This window comes from Cygnus atratus, chromosome 1 (genome assembly GCF_013377495.2).
Source record: "Cygnus atratus isolate AKBS03 ecotype Queensland, Australia chromosome 1, CAtr_DNAZoo_HiC_assembly, whole genome shotgun sequence".
NCBI classification, from domain to species: domain Eukaryota; kingdom Metazoa; phylum Chordata; class Aves; order Anseriformes; family Anatidae; genus Cygnus; species Cygnus atratus.
The window spans coordinates 24,314,646-24,334,579 of NC_066362.1; the positions used below are offsets into that span (position 1 = coordinate 24,314,646).

General features: G+C 36.8%; 1 protein-coding gene across 1 annotated transcript in view; it reads right to left on the reverse strand.

The window, feature by feature from the left end:
* The window catches only part of PTPRZ1 (protein tyrosine phosphatase receptor type Z1), a 141,795-nt gene that overhangs the window by 12,506 nt on the left and 109,355 nt on the right, over positions 1 to 19,934 (reverse strand). Inside the window, exons 13-20 of the mRNA XM_035559360.1 lie at positions 18,644 to 18,788; positions 11,473 to 11,564; positions 8,093 to 8,178; positions 5,825 to 5,845; positions 5,565 to 5,661; positions 2,965 to 3,047; positions 2,080 to 2,214; positions 662 to 796 (exon numbers count right to left, since the gene is read on the reverse strand). Coding sequence (XP_035415253.1) covers positions 662 to 796; positions 2,080 to 2,214; positions 2,965 to 3,047; positions 5,565 to 5,661; positions 5,825 to 5,845; positions 8,093 to 8,178; positions 11,473 to 11,564; positions 18,644 to 18,788 — 794 coding nt within the window. The remainder of the gene's footprint in view (positions 1 to 661; positions 797 to 2,079; positions 2,215 to 2,964; positions 3,048 to 5,564; positions 5,662 to 5,824; positions 5,846 to 8,092; positions 8,179 to 11,472; positions 11,565 to 18,643; positions 18,789 to 19,934) is intronic.

Genomic DNA, 19,934 nt, shown 5'->3' on the forward strand with positions numbered 1-19,934 from the left:
TGCTGAGTAGAGGGGAAGGATCACTTCCCTGGACCTGCTGACAGCACTTTGCCTAACACAGCTCAGGATATCACTGGCCTTCTTAGTAGCAAGGGCACATTGCTCACTTGTGTTCAACTTCGTGTTTACCAGGACTTCCGGGTCCTTTTCTTTCAAGCTGCTTTCCAGCTGGGTGACCCCCAGCATGTACTGGAGCCTGGAGCTTTCCCTCCTCAGGTGCAGGACTTCGTACTTGTTGAACTTCATGAGATTTTTGTCACTCCACCTCTCCAGTCTGTCAAGATCCGTCTGGATGGTTGCACAGCCATCTGTTGAGTCAGGCACTCCCCCGAGTTTTCCGTCATCTGTGACTTTAGTGAAGGTGCACTCTATCCCATCATCTAGACTTAATGAAGATGTTAAACAGGACTGCACCCAGTATTGACCCCTGGGGTACTCTACTTGTTACTGGCCTCCAACTAGACTTTGCACCACCACCTCCTCAGCTCCTCAGCTAGTTGATCTCATCAACTCTGAAACATTTTGATGAGCATCTTGACTGGACCCATAGAATTCAGCGTTACCTATACAATAGAAAACTGTCAACGACTGCCTTAAAAATATTCCAAGAAAATGTTACCACTTCTTTTTGCCCAATCTGTGTTTTGAGGATATCACAAACCTTTTTGATCTTGGTATTTCTAAGAGTAAAATTCCTCACAGTGTAATAGGCAAGTACATGAACACTCTTCTGAGTAACCAAGAAGTTCCCATATTCTTCACTACCTTCGGCAGGCCAGTACTGGTCACATTTTCTCTGTTAGAAAGCAAAGGAGAAAGAGAGAAAGAGAAAAAGGAAAAATGTCAAATTATCAAGCTGTAACATTTGATTTTATGAGCACAGTCAAGCATAAAACATGCAGAGACTCCCAATATGCCTTGTTTATAATAGACATGATGCTCACGAGAGAATAAATAACACATATTTAGTTTGTCCTGTAGAGAGATGACTATGCAAAGATGTATTTTATTTGGAATACTCTAAAAAAAAACCAGAGAGGCTTAAATCATACTATGAGAGCTTAAATTACTCTAATAATGTGGAACCTGCCGTTCTGTAGGCACTCTAAAATCTAAAGACAGTAGCAGATAATCTACACGAATTACAGGAATACATTCAAGTCAGTAAAGTCATATGTGGCTTTTAGATGGTTCATAGCATGGATAGAGTATATTTATATCTGATCAGTGAAGATAAGAGTGAGTTTGTCTGCAGCTAGAACAATACAGAGCTGTGATGTCCAGCCCTTTGGTAGGGCAGTCATACAGCCTTTTCCAGGAGTACTAGAAGATATGTGTTTATACTGTGCTGTTGTTTACAAAGTGATGATACACCCAGTGTGGTCCTCATCTACATCTGCTGTCTGTATCATTTAATAATGCTTAGTTGTTCATATGACAAAGCTTGCATGCATTTTAGGCATTGCTGCCAGTATGTGGCAGGGGTGATGCAATGTCTCCTCATTTCACCCAGGTGTACCTGCATGCTCCCATCATATAATCAGAGGAACACACAACCTATAGTACGAGTTGACCTCATGTTGTCTCACTGGACAAATGTGTATCTGGTCCTGTGATAAGACAGGAACTGTGGGTCCCATGGGACAGTGACAGGAAGTAGCCACTCAGTGTCCAGAAAGATGCACCTGAGCTATAGCCTTCTCCTTTCCAGGGGCACCCCTGGGAAAGAGAATGGCAGAGTGGACTCTTAGCAGAGTGTGTTCCGAGGCTCACATTCAGTCCACTCCTGAATACAGAGAAGAAGTCTTTTTTCAGTAGAAGACAATTTTTTGTAGTTATAAAATTATTCTATTTCATGACATCTGTTGTTGACAATTGAATTTAAATATTTCCTTTAGTTTCATAATACAAATCCTTATCTTTACACTTCTATAGCCAAGCCTAATATAAACAACTACTACAAATTATTGCTTTTTGCTCAAAAAAAAATCTAAAACATTTTTGAAAGAGAGAAAGGAGCCTGCTAGAGGTAGATCTATCAACATCAGAGAGAGAAATAGGAAACAAAGGTACTCATACCCTTCCTTTCTCAACAAGATTAGTTATCATCACAATAACTTCTACGTTATGTTCCCATATCATTCTCCAGAAATCTTCTGCTGTTGATTTTAGTGGCCCTTGAGCTGCAATATAGGCTTTTGGCTTGTTGTAGCCCTAAATTGAAATATAACAAATGACACTTATCAAATCAGAGACCACAAGAAAAAGGAGGTTGGGAGGAGTACATGACATTTTACTTATCTATTTTTAAAGAATCTCAAAAGCATTTAAGTACTTTTGAATTTATAACTATCCAAATCACAGAAAGCCTGGGGTACCAGATGACATATGAATGGAACTGTTATGTCAATGTTTATCATTCCAACAAATGGGATATATATTCAAATGCCCATGTTCTGGCAGAATGTTGACATGGTAGTGATTATGAGACATCTGTTATGATCGTGGTTTAAGAAATGAATCAAGATCATTCGCATGTAAATTACTGGGTAACGAAAACTGAATAAATGGTACCTCGGTGAGGCTCACAACCAACTGGCATCTTCCTCTCATGAGATTATCTCAGACAGAAGAATTAGCCACTTACCAAAAATGTATAAAAGAATAAACATTCAGATGTGAAATGCTTCTGAAATGACTCAGATGTGACAGAACATTTTTTTAGTTTCATAAAGCTCTTCACTAAGCTGCAGCTGCTACAATATCAAGATGGATTTGAGAAACAATTGGGGTTTTACCTGCACTTTAAGTTTGTATGTTTAACATTAAAGAATTTTTTTTTAAGTGATATTATGATGCTTTTTTTTTTTTTAATTGTCTATTCACCTCCACAAATCACTATTTACAGAATAGGCTGACAGATGAATGGGCTGGCAGATAGAAAAAGTAGAAAAAAGCACTTACATCAACATAGTTGGCATTAATGTAATCGGTCAGTTTTCCATCCTTTTCTGAAAGCTGTGCTAGTTTAACCCTAGTATGATCATCTGCAGTAAGACAAGGGAGAAAATAAGCATAGTTTCCTCCAAGAATCATAATCCTTCCATAAGAATTCTTTAGATTTGTATAAGAAATTGAAAAATGGATTTTTTCAATACATACAAGTAATACAGGGACAATCACATATACAAACACCCTGTGCTTAGGTATGAATCAGATACAAAATTCTAGTTCACAGAAAAATAAATTAATGAATCCAAGGATTCAGATATTCAGAAATCTATTTCAGAAGTAAATTACAATATCTTTTAAAATCAAGCGTGAACTATGATCAGCTATCCCTAGAAAAAAGTTATGGTCTTTTTGAAGTCCTTGGAAGCTGAACATTGTGCAACTGATTAAAACCTGAGGCCCTTGTGAAAAACAGTCCTATTGAAAATGAATGGAAAGGATGACAGCGTAAAGTGGCCTTGTCATAACACAGACACAGACACAGATTTCTAGGTTGGAAGAGACCTCAAGATCATCGAGTCCAACCTCCGACCTAACACTAAGTACTCCACTAAACCATATCACTAAGCTGTACATCTAAACGTCTTTTAAAAATCTCCAGGGATGGCGACTCCACCACCTCCCTGGGCAGCCCGTTCCAATGCTTAATAACCCTTTCGGTAAAGAAGTACTTCCTAACATCCAACCTAAAACTCCCCTGTCGCAACTTTCGCCCATTCCCCCTCGTCCTGTCACCAGGCACGTGGGAGAACAGACCAACCCCCACCTCACTACAGCTTCCTTTAAGGTAACTGTAGAGAGCGATAAGGTCGCCCCTGAGCCTCCTCTTTTCCAGGCTGAACAAGCCCAGCTCCCTCAGCCGCTCCTCGTAAGACTTGTTCTCCAGACCCCTCACCAGCTTGGTCGCCCTTCTCTGGACTCGCTCGAGCACGTCCATGTCCTTCCTGTAGCGAGGGGCCCAAAACTGAACACAGTACTCGAGGTGTGGCCTCACCAGAGCCGAGTACAGGGGGACAATCACCTCCCTAGACCTGCTGGCCACACTGCTTCTTATACAGGCCAGGATGCTGTTGGCCTTCTTGGCCACCTGAGCACACTGCTGGCTCATATTCAGCCGACTATCAACCAATACTCCCAGGTCCTTCTCGGCCAGGCAGCTTTCCAGCCACTCATCTCCCAGCCTGTAGCTCTGCTTGGGGTTGTTGCGCCCCAGGTGCAGGACCCGGCACTTGGCCTTGTTGAACTTCATACAGTTCATAACTTTTCAGTATAATATAGTGGGGAAAAAAAATCAGGTATCCAATAATGTCTACTGTGTATCCACTGTACAAGGATACTGAGGGGCATGTCTGCACAGCATCCTGGCTGCCCTGAGATGTCCCAAACAATTTAGGCACTGGTGTTTAGGCACATTCATTCCAAATTAAAGACAGCAGAGTCTGGAGCCTAGAGAGTAATGGGAGCTTGGAGAGCTGGTCAGCTGAAGAGCCTCAGCTCTGGTAATCCAGACAGCAAGTGGCTACCTCAGGGTGAGCTGAAGCTTTCTTTAGCCTTCATTGGTTATATGGACTAGAGACTTGATTCAGTTCCACATGACAATCCTAGTTACTTAAGAGTTACTTGTTACTAAGCTGCTTGAGCGCTGCCCTGTGATAACAAAGTCCCTGGCCCTGGGTTGGCACCCTTTGTATGATCAGTTATCAACATACAGAGTGGCAGAGGAAAACCTGTGACTTTCCTCTAGAGGTATCTTCAGCCAAGTAGAATGGGATTTCTTGCAACTGATGTAGAGTCTACATTGCCTCTTGCCAAATGGGTTGATTCTGTCTCTTTTTCTATAAAGCTCTAACATCACCAAATGTTGAATATATATTTAATTTAAAGCTTCTTGTTATCAGAACAAAGATGAAATATTATAGAGAATTAAGAAAAATATATTAAGCCACCAAAATGATCAAGAGCCTAGAGGCAATGGTTTCAAAGAGAGATTAACCAAACTGAATAGATGCATTTCAGAGAAGAAAAGTCTGTCATAGTGAAGCAAAGCAAGGGGAAGACATGTCTTGGCTAATGAAGCTGATCTATTACATTGTGGCTGGGCACAATACAACATAAAACCAGTACATTTATATTTATGTATGTCAGCAAATACATCCAGGGATTGTGAAGCTCCAGGAGAGGATATATCATCATTATTGCAGATCAAAGGTGGATTAATTTTGGCAATCAAAACATAACTCCTTTGGCTTTAAAATGGTATTACAGTGAAATCTCCCAACTCCCTTTGGGTCATCACAGAAGAAACAAATATGTCTTGCTAACAAGTGCTCAGCACAGCAGCAGGATGCCAGAGGACTAACTTGAAGAGAAGTGAAATATCACACTATTCCTCTCCAGGCATTTTGCTGAACAGTATCCAGAGTTTTCAGTATAGAGGGCTTGTTTGTTTGTTTGTTTGTTTGTTTGTTTTGTCTTCCTCTAGTAACTGATATAAGTCTATACTTGTTTATAATTGTTTCTTAAACAAAACATCAAGTGATGCATTTACTTACAAGCAACAATGTTTATATATCGATTCTTATTCTTGTTGTCAGGGTGATTAGAGCTGTCTGATGTAATACCTAGATCTACAGTACAGCTCTGGATTTCCTGAAAAAAATGTGCATCGTACTTTAATAAGCATTAAGGTATATAAAATTTCTTAAAATACAGTAAGTCAGCAAGAAAAAAACCACAACCTTATACCCAGTCATCTATGATATTTTACAACTACTTCATTGCTAGAAAAAAATGCAGTGAAATAATTCCTTACCTGATAAAACTCTTTCAGTGTCTAATGAGGGAATGGATGCAAAAAAAAGTAAAAAAAATCAAATTCCACAGCACAGAACAAATGGATAAAAGAGTTTATATAAATTACAGTTATTATATGGAAGACAATTATGGTCATGCAATATATATCTCCATACTAACAACAAAGCTGAATATTTTGATGTAACTCTTAAAAGACACAAGAAGCAATTTTCCTGTTAAAATATTGGCATCTGCTTTCCTGTCTTTAGATTTAACATTAGACCTTATGCCTGTGAAAGCTACATATATGAGCAACATCTCTGACTTTATATCTACTTATTTAACGGTTCATAGGATTTCTTATTGGTCCTTATAACTGCATTAGTTTCTCTGTTGAACCCTTTTACTCTCTTTGCATTCAGTTGTGAAGCCTCCACTGGAACATGGCAGCATGCCACTCAGAAAACTTCATGGGATGGCAGTACAACCCTCTGTCTGACAGCGGTTTCTCAATGAATCCAATCTTTTTATGAAGATTGCCTGCAGGAGACAGGCTTGAGAAGACAGGCACAAAGTTTATAAATTATTATTTTTTTGATTATGTTAACTGACAGGAAACTCAAACATTTATAAGGCCAACATTGGAAATGAGTTGTCATGACTAAAAGTACTATAATATTACCCAACACTTTCTAGCATTTATTTCAATATTAATCATCTTCACCTTCAGCTATTTAAATATATATATGAAGAGTGGTTACCAGTCTGAAAATTATATTTTAAATATGAGTTTTTTTATAGTAACATACCTAAAAAACTCAACCACCCCTGTGCACTCATCTCCAAATATATGCTGACTGTAATGTCTAGATTTAAATTCTTCTGTGTTTTCTGTGTTATTTATCAGCAGAGAAAAGGCCAGGAGACTACTGCTGGGGTAGTTGGTAATCCAAAAAGGATCTCCAAGAAATGATGATACTGATTTTTTTGTTCTAATTAAAACAAGAATGAAAAAATTTAGATGGTGTATGCTCAATGAGGAACTTGGTATTTGGTATGACCTATGTGGTATTTGGATCACTGCAGTAATTTAGGAAAAGAAGATCATGAACAATGTGATTTCTTCATTGGTTTTCTCACTAGCACTAAAGGACATTGTTACCTTTGCATTTACACACAGTCTTTCAACATCTGCTTTTATTAACAGCTGGTCTATGTGGAGCCCATTTCTGTCAGTGCGTATGCACATGCTTAATGTAACATATAAACAAGCACTGGACATTCACAAGTATTTACAAATTCAGTCCAACAATTGGATGGATATTCTGAATGTTTAATGCATTAGAGAAGAAATATTTATGAATAAAGTTAGGTGAACCACATCGAATTTTTGGTCTATTGGGTAACAACACATCGAATGGGGAAACAGAAGCAATACCGAAAGATGCAAAACTATGAATTTCTTTACTTTCAATATTGTTTTTGCAGCAGGAATATTAAAATAGTTTTAAATTAATAGAGATCAATTAAAAAAGTGCTTCCATCACAACTCTTTGATTTATTAGAGAACGCTTGTCAAGAGCTTTAATAGCACAACTTTAATTGCAGTTGATAACGGTTTATAATGTTTATTTGATAAGTGACTTAAATTAGAACTTATCTATCTTTAAATGACTTGTAATGCATATGAATGTGAAAAACAATGAAGTTTTGCATGAATTAATTACATACGGTGATAGTAACATTATATGATGACAATATGCTTCAAAGTTTTGAAATATATTACACGAACCATATATTGTATGAAAGTAATTGTAAAGCTTTCACTACCACATATGAAGACTCTACATTAGCTCCCCTGTTAATCAGGAGTCTTGTCACGTGTATTCATTATTACTTCCATATTTTTTTCTTTGTAAATGGAACAAGTAAATGTATGTAGCTTCTGCAAAATTCAATTGGCATTAGAGTTGGAAAAGCTTTAAATCTACATCTATATCCGTTAAACCATATAGAATGCATTATTTTTGCACAGATTATTCACATAACTATTTAGTGTTTTATCACAGCAATGAACATCCCTGTCTGCATCCCAGTCCTGCTAGCTTTTGTAAATCTCCCTAGCCTCTAGGTGTGAACAGTCATTCCCGGGCTTACAAAACTCATATTTAAATGTGTTTATGAAATTGGTCCCCAAGTCAGAAAAAATGCCCATTTTTTTTTCCCCAGGCACTTAAACTTAACATTATCTGTATGTGCTAAGAAAGATGACATCATAGAGCCATACCTCAAATTCTTCAGAAAAACCATTACTTGCATGTAAATCTGCAACATGTTTTGGAAAATGCTTTATTGGAATTGCTCCAACATCATCTTAGAGGTGGGAAAAGACAAAAAATATATTTATGAAGGATAAAAAGCCAGAGTAACATATAAAGAAGTTCATATGTAGGCAATCCACACAACATCCTGAAATAAAATTTTGGCATGAACTTTGGATATACAGCTTCCCATAAAAATAGAAACACTGCTAACATTTCTAAAAACATTCTCATACACTTATACATTTCTAAATGGCTGTTCTGAGGGAAGATAGGGAAAATGCTCAGCTAGGTCTTGCTCTGGCTTTAAGCTCCCAAAATAAAGGTGCTGATTCTGCAAATGCTGAGCTTGCCTGAAGAGCTCTCAGTTGACTCAACTTGACTGAAAAATGAAGGGGAACTGACAGGTTTAGCAGTTTGCTAAAAGATGTTCAAACAGAGAGGGTAGGACCAGAATTCTGAATAATACTGGTAAAGAAAGAACGATCAGGCAGAGGAGTCTGGATGCAGAGGAGTCTGGATGCCTTATGTTGATCAGTGTTGCACTGGGACTCTGATACAGTACATGAACTAGCCACGTTGTCCCTAACCTACTAAATTAATGCAGCATTATGTGAGTAGTATAATTTTAATTGATGTGTGGCATGTTTGCATTAGCATCCAAAGGAAACAACAACCAATTTAAATTTTTTACTGCATGTGAGTTTTTTCAGCAGGAATTTTCCCCCATTCTACCCATGATTCTATGATTACCTATTAATATAATTTTATGTCTGATCCAGGAGTATTGACTGCAAATTCTTACATCAGGCTTCATACTTCAAGTTATAAGTGAAAGATTTAAGATTTTCTGAATACCCACAAATGAAACATCTACATTTTCAACCAACAAATGTGACTCACGGTACTCATGGGTCAAAATACTGAGTCTGAATTTTTCATCAGATGTTTATATTTCAGTACATCTCCTTTTTTCATACAAATACAGAAAAACACTCATGTAGAACATTCATTAGGGATCATGTTGAAAACCTTTGGGACCTTTAATCTATTCTTTCCTGCAAATATGCTAGGTAAACAAAGTCATCTGTTCTGTTAATTACCTGTTAAAGGACAACATTATTTTAGCTAGTTTTGGCTCTGTAGAATACCAATTTTGTTTATTTATTTATTTATTGGAACATCTTTCATGGATTAAAAATATGTTTATTTCACAATATGTAAGTCCAGCACTGTTTCATATGAGGAAGAAACATCAAAAACATTGATCTAAGACTTGATATTTACATCCACAGATGTTCAGCAGTTGGGCCACCTAATAATTTTAGCTTTCGGTTACCAAGAATTTGTTGATTCGTATTGAGATCCATCTGGTCTTCTACTTACGTGAATGGATCTGCATACAAAAAGTGAATTTATCCAGTCAAGCCTAAGAGAAGCTGAACACATGTGTAACACTATCTTCACACTTCAGAGCTGAAACCTGGCATAAAGTGTTTATTCTAATCATATGCAAACACAAAACCAGAAGGGAAGGTGGATGACCCTAAGAGTGAGGACAGAAAGGGAGAAAGAGATCTCAGGCTTGGTGTTACTACTATTTTATTTCCTGGCCTGTGTTAATCTCCTAATTCAATAAATTCTGACTTCAGGAGTATATTTTGTTTCTGGATAGTAGGTATCCCTTGAAGCTAACTGAATGTTGATATCAGCTCATAATATTACTCTTTCACTCATTTGTGCTTAATAGATCTTTGAATTATACTATGAAGTGCCAAGGCATTTTTTCAGAATAACTGCAGATCTCCAATTTTTGCCAATGAAACTCCACAAAAGGAAAACTTAATATAAAACAAGGTCTGTGGAGTGTGCTTTTAGACATAGTTATAATAAAAAAGTAAGTCTATAAATAAGCAGTTACAAAATCCTCTTCCTGGTCTATGTTCGTTGCCAACATTATATGACAGTTAGTCTCAATTGTAAAATTACACTACTGAAACAGGTGTGATAGAAAACACAAAACCTGCTCACTTGACATCTGTTGTACACAAAATAAAGCAAAAATATTTTTTTTCAGAGCTGGAATTTTCTCCATAGAATATTTTATGTATCTGTTAGTCACTTAAAAAAACACTTTTCTCTTTAATATTTATCAGTATTTCAGAAGTAAAATGTCCAGCATCAAAACACATATTTTAAGCACTCAAATAACTGTAAGTGCAATTCTGTCTTATGACAGTGGAAAACACTGTCTCCCTGAGGTGAGCTGGTCAGGAAAAATTGCAAGAAAATTATACAGTTGTACTGCAATACAGTTAATGACAGAGAATAAGAGCTGAAATTTCCTGTAATGATTGCCACTTGACATTCATATATAATGACATGTTTTCTGAAATCAAGCTACATGCCTGCCTATTAACCATTTAGAAAAAGGTTATCTGTCTCCTAACAATAGCAATCAATGCAAGAGGCATTTAAAGATGCCTACAATTCAGTGACAACAGAGCCTAATGTCTGGGGTTTATTTAATTAAATGTGCTTACTAGTTATCTATACAAGGGCTGATTCTCCTTCCCTTTCTCATTCTGAGGGTAGCCATTCCCCTGCATAACTGCAAAATTTGCAGAAGCATTCTTTGTGGAATAAGGTATCTTTTTCTCATTTGTGAAAAAGTGACTTGGGGTCTGCTGCAGAATTAATCTATTTAACTCACTTTTTATTCTACCCAGTCTGAAAGAGCAAGGAGGGCTGCACGTGCTCCTCTGATACACTTTGAGGAGAGAAAAAAAAGCTTCTCCAAAAAACTATAGTGCATATGGAAAGAGAAAGTGCTGATTATATTCAGTACTTGCTATCATTTTTAAGAGAGGTTCACAGAGAATTTTACTGGTAAAAAACATGCCAATAAAATATATCAATTAGAGTTAAAGAAAACATTGCAATTGTTAATGAAATGCAGATAGATGAGGCATATCTGGGTCACACAGGTAAAAAGTAAAGGTCGTGTTGTATACATAGGTGATCTATTAAAGGAAGACATGCAGCAGAGCGTGTTGCTGGTGTAATCCTCTGCTTTGTGACAGTAAACTAGAGCTGCTTAGTGTAGCTCGAATGTGGGTGACACTGGCTAGAAGACACAACATCTCCCTGTGACTGCTCTGTAAGGTGAGAATATTTCTCATCTGTGCTACAGGAAAGAATACTAGCAACACTAACCTCTGCCTCCACCAAGTGCACCTGTGTTCATTAGTAGAAGTGGGCACAAGTGAAGAATTCATAGAGACACATACAAGGCAGCACCTTCCAATAGCTAACACCAATCCACAGGACAGTTGACAAAAAATACCTGAGACTGGGAAGACTGGAGCTGGGGGAGCAGAAATCACTCGAGGTGATGTATTATCTTCTAAATAAAAGTGAGCAGTCTGGAAACATTTCCTAGAGGAGAAGAAACATAAATAAGTATTGCAAACACAAAAGATTGCCTAAAACCTTTTGGAATTCTGGCATCATTTAGTCAAGATACAAAATCATGGTTTTGAAAAACAGTTCTCATGGAGCGTCAAATGTAACTGTTATAATATAAATATTCCCCCAATATACCCCAAATTATGTATACAACTTGAAGATACTTCATTAACTCAACACAATATGTAGTTCATGCATCTTTACCTATACAAGAGGCAGAAGATAGAGCAGACATCAGACATAGTGAAAGCTGAAAGAGGAACTCTGCATCAGGAGCTACTGTAGATGCTGCACAACAACTTCAAGTATAAAAAATGCCATTGTCTTCCTTGCTTATCCAAATTTGCACACATAATTACCATTCTCTTTCATGTGATTATGCTAGCCTGAAGATGGAGCAATGTATGAGATCAGCTCTGGTAATTCATCGATACAGCCAACTTCAGACATGGAAATGCAGTCGGAGGCAACACGATTCGTAGCAGACAAATAGAAGCTCTGGGCTACTGTGACTTTGTTAAACAATTTTTTCATAATGCTGTTGTCACAACACTGAGGGACACCTTAACCAAGGAGGACTTCCTGAAGTTGACAGACAAGCGCATGGGAATTTATGACTCCAGGAGATGCTAGCTGTGTTGAAAAACACTGAAGGATGAATACAAATGGAATCAACCTTTGCTATGACCCACAATGTTATTTGTATCTGTGCTGTAATCCAGATGTGAGGATAATAAGAATAGCATCTGTTAAGAGTCCGAGCTGTTCAAGGGACTGAGTAACCAACTCCCGCTGTAAGCATTGCAAAGCCTCCTTAATTAAAAAATCTCCATATGATTAGACATGCTAATAACAATCTTTACTCTGGGTCACTTAATCTATTTGAAATATTATTCAATAATCATTAAATTTAAAAAGAAATATGTGCATCAGGGAAATATTAATCTCATTTTGTATTTACAAGATTCTACTTTTTGAAAGCTGTTGGCTGGAGCTATTGTATGATCTTTTTCTATTTTCTGTACTCACTGCTATTTTAAATTCTAATTTGGCATTGTTCCTGTAAATGAGTATCACTGCACTAATAAAACTCCTCATATAATTGTTATAATCACACAGAAGTTTTGAGTCTTCTTTGAGTAATAGATAGGGAATATCTGGATGCTGTCATTCTTTCCATAACCATTCACGTAGATCATAAAGATTTTGGTAACCTTATTTCAGCTAAGACTCTGGGAAACATGCACATACTCATGGAAAGTGCTGGGAATTTTCCGTCTTTGTATACAATATAAATTCTATTAAAACACAAGAAAAAAGTAGAGAGCTACATAAGAAGAGAATCATCGCATGCAAAATAGTTTACATGACAATTAAATTTGGAGTCTGACTAGAATCACCTAAAAGCACATTTGTGATGGCCACAGAAGTGCTTGTGATTTTCCATGACATGCCTGGAGTAAGACTACCCATTATGTACTTTACTTAGAAATAGCAATTTTGGCTGTAGATCAAGAACATATTCAGGATGTGCTTGGAAACACCTTTCTAATTTTTAAACAGGCTCTTACATTTGCACCCCATGGAGCTAGTGGCTGCCGAAGTGAGAGAGGCTCTCAATGCTAGCATAGCAGTCGAGTCAGTCTCAGACCTGTGTGCAAAATGACTGTGGGAGGCAGGAATATCAAAGTACTTCAAGTCACTAAACACTTTTGGAAATCTGGTACTGTCTGCTGGGCACTGAGAAAGTTGTTGTTCGATGTTTATTAAAAATAGCATCAACGAACCAAACATGCCAACCAGCTAAAGGACTAAAACCCCAAAATTGTAATCCCCCTTATGCTTACAGCTTATGAACAATGATCATACATGAACTTTATGGAGTAACGCTGAAGAGATTTGGCATCTCTTTGCCTGAGAAACTATTGAACTAAACAGAATTTAATTAGTGTAATGGTTTTCACATCTAAAGCAGTGATTAAAATGTCCTCATAATATGCTATCCATTCACTATCCTTCACTGAGCCACTGTATCTTTAATCTTTAACAAGTTAATTGTGGCTGAAAATAAATTACACCCTTAGCACATTTGGGAGACAAATTCATAGCAGTTGACTTAACCTGCAATAAGACTCATAAATAGGCGCTCCATCTGCTTCTGCATCAGCAGTGAAAGCCTTCATGACTAAACCTAATGTTAATAACCATGTCTCGTTAATTATTACTTGTTGTTAATGAAAAAAGTGATGACTATTTCAAACTTCCAGACAAAGGTCCCATCACTCAATGCTAACCTGATTATTTAATTTACACCTTTCATCACAGCATTTAGATCTTCAACCTAAAACTGTAATTTGTAATTTAGACACTGCACTTCTCTGAACACACACTTTATATCTGAGATAGTGCTAAAACATTGAATTAATTAGAGTGTCTGTATCTGTACAGGAAGCCATGAAGCAGCAGCTCTTTGGTTTAACAGGAGAGATGCTAGATCTGAGTGAACGTTTCAGTGTGAACTGCTTGGGAGAAGACTGCACCTCAGACTGCAGAGGACTTCATTTTTTTGGCATGTGGGCTTCTGGACCTTGGCTGAGGGTGTGTGCTGCCTACTTCACCCCTGGACAGGGAGGGTGTGTAGGGTGCTCACTGCTTGTTTAGGCTGAGGAAGGTGCTGAACTTCTAAAGAAAGAGGCATCTGGGACTGGATGGGTCCACACACCCACTGCTCACCCAAAACGGTCTTAGGGGCATGGTTACTTCTATCTCTAAGAATGTCAGGGCCTTTTGTTCTCACAGGGCATCTGTCAATGGGTATTCTCAAATACTTATCAGAATTTATTTTTAAATGGTTCTAATTGTTTGAAGATCTGGTGGATCCAAAGGATATTTAAATGGCTTCTCAGTGAATCCAATGATTCTAATGATCCCATTTTTAAATGGGCCCAATTCATTTTAAAGGCTTGTCAGCTGAAATTTTATTTTTCAAATTATGTTAACGCTTTTATTTATGATTTGATGTTGCACAGTTGAGCATCCATTCTCTTTCATGGATGGGTGAATGCGACCTTTGTAAGTTTAAATCTGTTTTTAATGTTTCCACGTATGCAAGCTTAACTATCCCTACAGAGGGTTCTCAACTCTTTTTCCAAAAACTGAACATGGGATTCAAGGCATCAGTTCAAATCATAGATAAGAAAATGAACATTCTTTGGTAGCTGTGTTTCAGAGATACAGGATAGAAGAGGAAATTTAAAATTTAAATGATTGCTCAGGAAGTTGCCTGTCTTTGGTCTGGCAATTTCTGAAGCACTGCTGTCGTGCAGCTTCTAGGAGGCTTCATGACAGCCAGCTGATATTCAGTATCTCTAAAGATAAAAATGTAGCTGGAACTGCATTAGCGGTTCACTATTCACATTATTAGAGCTAGTCTCTTACTGAGATTCATATGTGTTTGTTGAAAAAGAATATTGAATGGTACAATTCCCACTGACAACTATTACCATTTTACTGTTTTCTAAGCTCTTCTTATGTTAACCATTATAAAAACTGATTTGCACTAATAGACTGACATTTTTTCCTATAAATCATTTAATCAGGTTCATTTTCATTGATCAATACTATGAACTGTTCCAAAAGAGTACATATACACATAAATTTCCAGTATATGTCAGCACAGAGAAACTTTCAGTTTGAGTCACCTTAATAGATAAGGTTAATTCAACAAAATGGGAATGATAAAGCTATCCAGAAATGAGGAAAACAGAGTGTGGAGATTCAAATATCCCTGCTGCATAGTGTGCAAGGACTCAATGAAGTAGATAGGTACCAAGAGGGATAGATAGACTTTAGGTTTGGGTGGAAAATTCTCTCCAGAGTTATAAAAAAAAGGTGACCTGGAAGAGAAGGCCATTAAATAGGCAAAAGATTCTCCTTATTTATCCCACTGTAATCTTAATCATTCTGGAGAAATGAAAGGAAAATGACATTGCTTGGAAATTGCATGAATTACAAAAGGTTTGATGCAGAATACTATAATAATTCAAAACTGTGCATTTTCCTACTGGCATTTAGATATTCTTTAGACAGTGCTATCATTAAAGTTTTTATCCCTGTCAGAGAAATGAGTATTTTATCACAGAAAGATTGAAATTCTGCCTAATGAGATAGTGAAGAGATTGGGGAATTTCCTCAAGTGCTGGTTAACAATTTCATGTAAAAAACAAAAACAACAAATAAAACAAAACCCAAACAACAGATGGTACAGAATTATTTTAGTGATACATGTCATTTGAGTGAAGAACAAAATAATTTTTTTTCTTTATTTTTTATTTTTTAACCTTGAAAACTGGAATTTGATGCTCTTGGTAGGCTCTATTTGTTTTTTAATTTTTTTTAAAGGTTATACCTTTTGTACATGCAAATCAGGAGCTGATGGTGACACTATTCAATCAAATATCCAGCCAGGTTATAAGACATTTTTTTTTTTCTTCAGAACACTTTTGCCAAAAGAGTATAGAATATCTTCTTGCAAACCTAAACTTTTTAATTAACTTTATTGGCTCATATAAAAGAGAAATAAGTAAAAAATACACTATAAAAAGAAATACTGACAGCTTACATAAATTATTTCAAAATCAGCTAAGCCTAACCATAAAAATGCTTATAGCTACATAGCAATAAAGTTAATGTTATGATTAAGATTTTTCACGGACTTTAAAAAGAGATGAGGGTCTTGGCACCTTTGAAAGAGGGCCACAAAATCCTACCCACAATACATACTGTTTGTGTTCAATTCCTCTGAAACAAGAAACATGTTACTAGTGTTATCATAAAGCCCAGAAAATTTTCTCAAGGATTAACAAAAAAAGAGCTCCATATTTTATTTTGTAGTACACAAGAAATACAGGAAAGATTAAATTCAGCTTCAAGAAGATATTACTGTTAACGGGATTTTTGCTTTATTTTGAAAGACCTATGTTACAGAATTGTTCATTCCCAGAGAAAGAATACGAAATGAACACAATGTTATTTGACAAAAACAAGCCTGTAACACATGTAGGATTACTAAAACTGCACTGTACAATCTGGGTCTTAAAATGGTTGGTGTTCCCTGGCAAATTGAACAGATTTGAAATAATATTTAGGCTCAAGGTTGAAACCATTTGGAAGATGAGTATAAATGTTCATGTTGTGTAACATGAAAGATAGGAAAAGGTTCTCAATATAAAAGTAGTTAGCTGGAAATTCTGTTATGGAGAATATAATTATCCAACTAGACATAAACCAAGAAATGAGTTGTGCAATTCTTCCTGTAATTAACTGTTTCTTTGAAAAGAAGAATAAATCTTTCTGACAATCACTGTTTAAAAGTGTCTTTAAGGCTGGCTGACTTGTTAGCATGCTTTCCTGGAATGAAGGAAGCTCCAACTCATTTTTTTAAGCCTAGTTCATTGAGGGTGGATGTATTCTGTCCACATGCGGGACATGGGCTGCTGGACATATAGAAATCCAGAGTCAGGAGATGAGAAGCAAAGTCAGCGAGCACAATCCTGACACCATAGCCTAAGGGTTACAGTAGTCCGGAGTTGAGAGAGGGCAGTCTAGGGTTTAGTTCCTGGTTCTTCACCACTTTCGTATGCTTTAGATTAAACAGGATTGGGTAGGGGAAGGAAAAAGAAGAAATAAGCTCTGGAATCTTTTGTGAGATGTTTGATCCTACCTCCCCTCTTGTTTGTACAGCTCCTGGAAGATCAAGGTCCTGTTCCTTGCTGCAAGATTATGTGTTAGTACTACACAAGCAGTGAAGGGATCAGGTCCCTAGCAATCACAAAACAGCAGGAGTCTCCAAGACAGGAAGTTTTTGTATCTTATATTTATCACTTCTGGTCCATGACATTTCCTTCTTGGCAAGCCACACTCTCAGGAAAGGGTTAGGGTTGTACATGGATTTTGAAAGCCTGTGAAAGCTTAAACAGCCCTCCCTGTCCCTAGGAAGAATCTCTGGCTTTATCTGCAGCCAACGAAGAAGAGTCAAATGCTTGAGCATTGCCACATACTGTCACATTGCTAACAAGATTCCTGGTGTGCTTGTAGCTTAGGCCAACTTGCATTATTGCACACAATGCTTGACACAGTTTGGGGTTAGACCCAGAGACCATCCCTGGTAGGTGACCTGAATGCATCCACCTTATTTTTCCCCCTGTGAAAGAAGAGACTTTGGCTGTACTGAAATAACCTGTGCCATGCCAGTTGGCCACAGGACTGGAGAAAAATTCTGGTCCACCTTGTTTCACAGAATAGACACAGTCTTTTGCCCTCAGTGGTTATCTTTTCTGGATTTCTTGTATATCTATCACTTCTCTTTAGCCTAACCATTTTTTTTCTTATTATCAATTTATCAAGTCACAGAGAAACATGTCTATGAGTGAACCTGAGGACATAGGAAACATCTTGAATCACTGAACTTGATAAAAGCTACCCAGGAAGTGATTTTAAAATATTTACAAGCTATCCCATTTCTATCTTGCATACAATGCCAGCTACAGCATGCTCCTACATTCCTTTATCAATTACTTATTCATATGGTCCTGTTGAGGACCATAGATTCTTGTCTTAAATTGATAACTACCTTTTTTAACAGTTATACAATTGGGAACATAGGAAAAAAAACCATGCCATGTTCTTTATTTTTCTTCTTCCTCCTGTTCTTCTCAGTGCTCTGTTAACTCACTTGGTTTCTAGGGATTAATAATCAAAATAATTGTTAACTAAAATTTCTCAATATGATAATAATGTATTTGCAATGGTTTAACACTCTGCAACCAGAAAGAATTGTAACTGAGCATTGTGGAAAGAAATCACCTTGTTACTTTATGTCACTGCAGCTCTATTCATTGCTCACTTTGGGAGTAATACAGACACAGAGAGACAAGATCCAGTCTCCTTCCAGTAAAACTGCTCAGTAATGTCAATCACAGTTTTCAAATCAGAGCTCTTTAAACTTGAAAAAACGTAAAACAACAGAACAACAACAAAAAACAGCTTACCTCCAGTATATGAGAATACCCACAAGAATCACTAGACAGATAAAAGTCAGGGCTGATACGACCACAAGTGGTATAACTGTCTTCTTCTCTGATTCCAGACTCTCAGCTAGACCGATACGAGACTCATGGCTACTATTACTTGCCTCTGCAGTCAGAGAAAATTGAAACAGTTCATGTTTAAATTCTGAAAAATGCACAGCATGAGTGAATGTCTTATAATGAGCCTACTTAATATCACTTACCTCTTTTTTTTTTTAAAAAAAAAACTATGCACCGCAAATAATGTATACATTTGCAAACCAGCTTACAGAAAATAAGCAGACAGAGGGCAAAGCAAAATGTTCAAGCTTTTGTGACTCAGCCTTCCAGCAGTGGAGACTTCTCTTTGTAAAAATAGCAGATTGTTGTTAAAATATAGGAGAAGAAAGTTTTTTATTTTCATCTGTTTATTAGCTGAAAGTCAAATGAGTTAAGGGATCTGAATATATAAAGAATGCTTTGGTATTAAACTGTTACTCACATATTGCAAATCATTTCTCTTTGACTAATAATTCATTTTTATTTTTTTTTTACAATAGAAAATCTCTACATGATTTCTCTGTTGCACTTAAGACTTCTGTATTTTAATATGATGTCCATTTAGTAACCTGCCTTATAGACGTTAAAAAAATCCTGCCTCCTTTGAATTCAATTGCAGTATTCTTTTATTGGAACAAGAATTAAATTTCCTACCTCCATCTTTACAGGGAATTATTGTTTAGATATTGTCTAGATTTCATGTATCTATCAGCCTTGTAAAGCTGGATGACCAAAATATTTGGACAAGGAATCTACATTTAGATTAAAATTATGTATTTTATAAGCTAATTAAAATAAGAGAACATACAGGTGGATTAGACCAATCCCGTAGTCTTTACCATGGTCATCCCTCTAAAAGTAAGCACTTAATTTAGACAGAAAATGACTGATTCTTTTAAATCTGTGCAGCTTACTGTGATCTGTGATGATTATGTGAGTTAAAACTCAGAAATAATGGCTTTCATACTTTTTAGAATTAAACTAATTTTCTAGATTTTCTAAGGCAATTACATGTTTTCTGCTTTTATGAACAGTTCTAATTCAGTGAATGTTCTGTATGGGAGCAGAATTTTGCTGTCTAGAAATCAGCTGCCCTCCACTGGGATTTCAAGACCAATTCTACGTGAATAAAAAGCTTTCAATCAAAGGGGAGGAGAGAATGAAGTTAGATCTGAAAAAAATACGGACAAAAAAGCCAATGTCCTAAATAGGG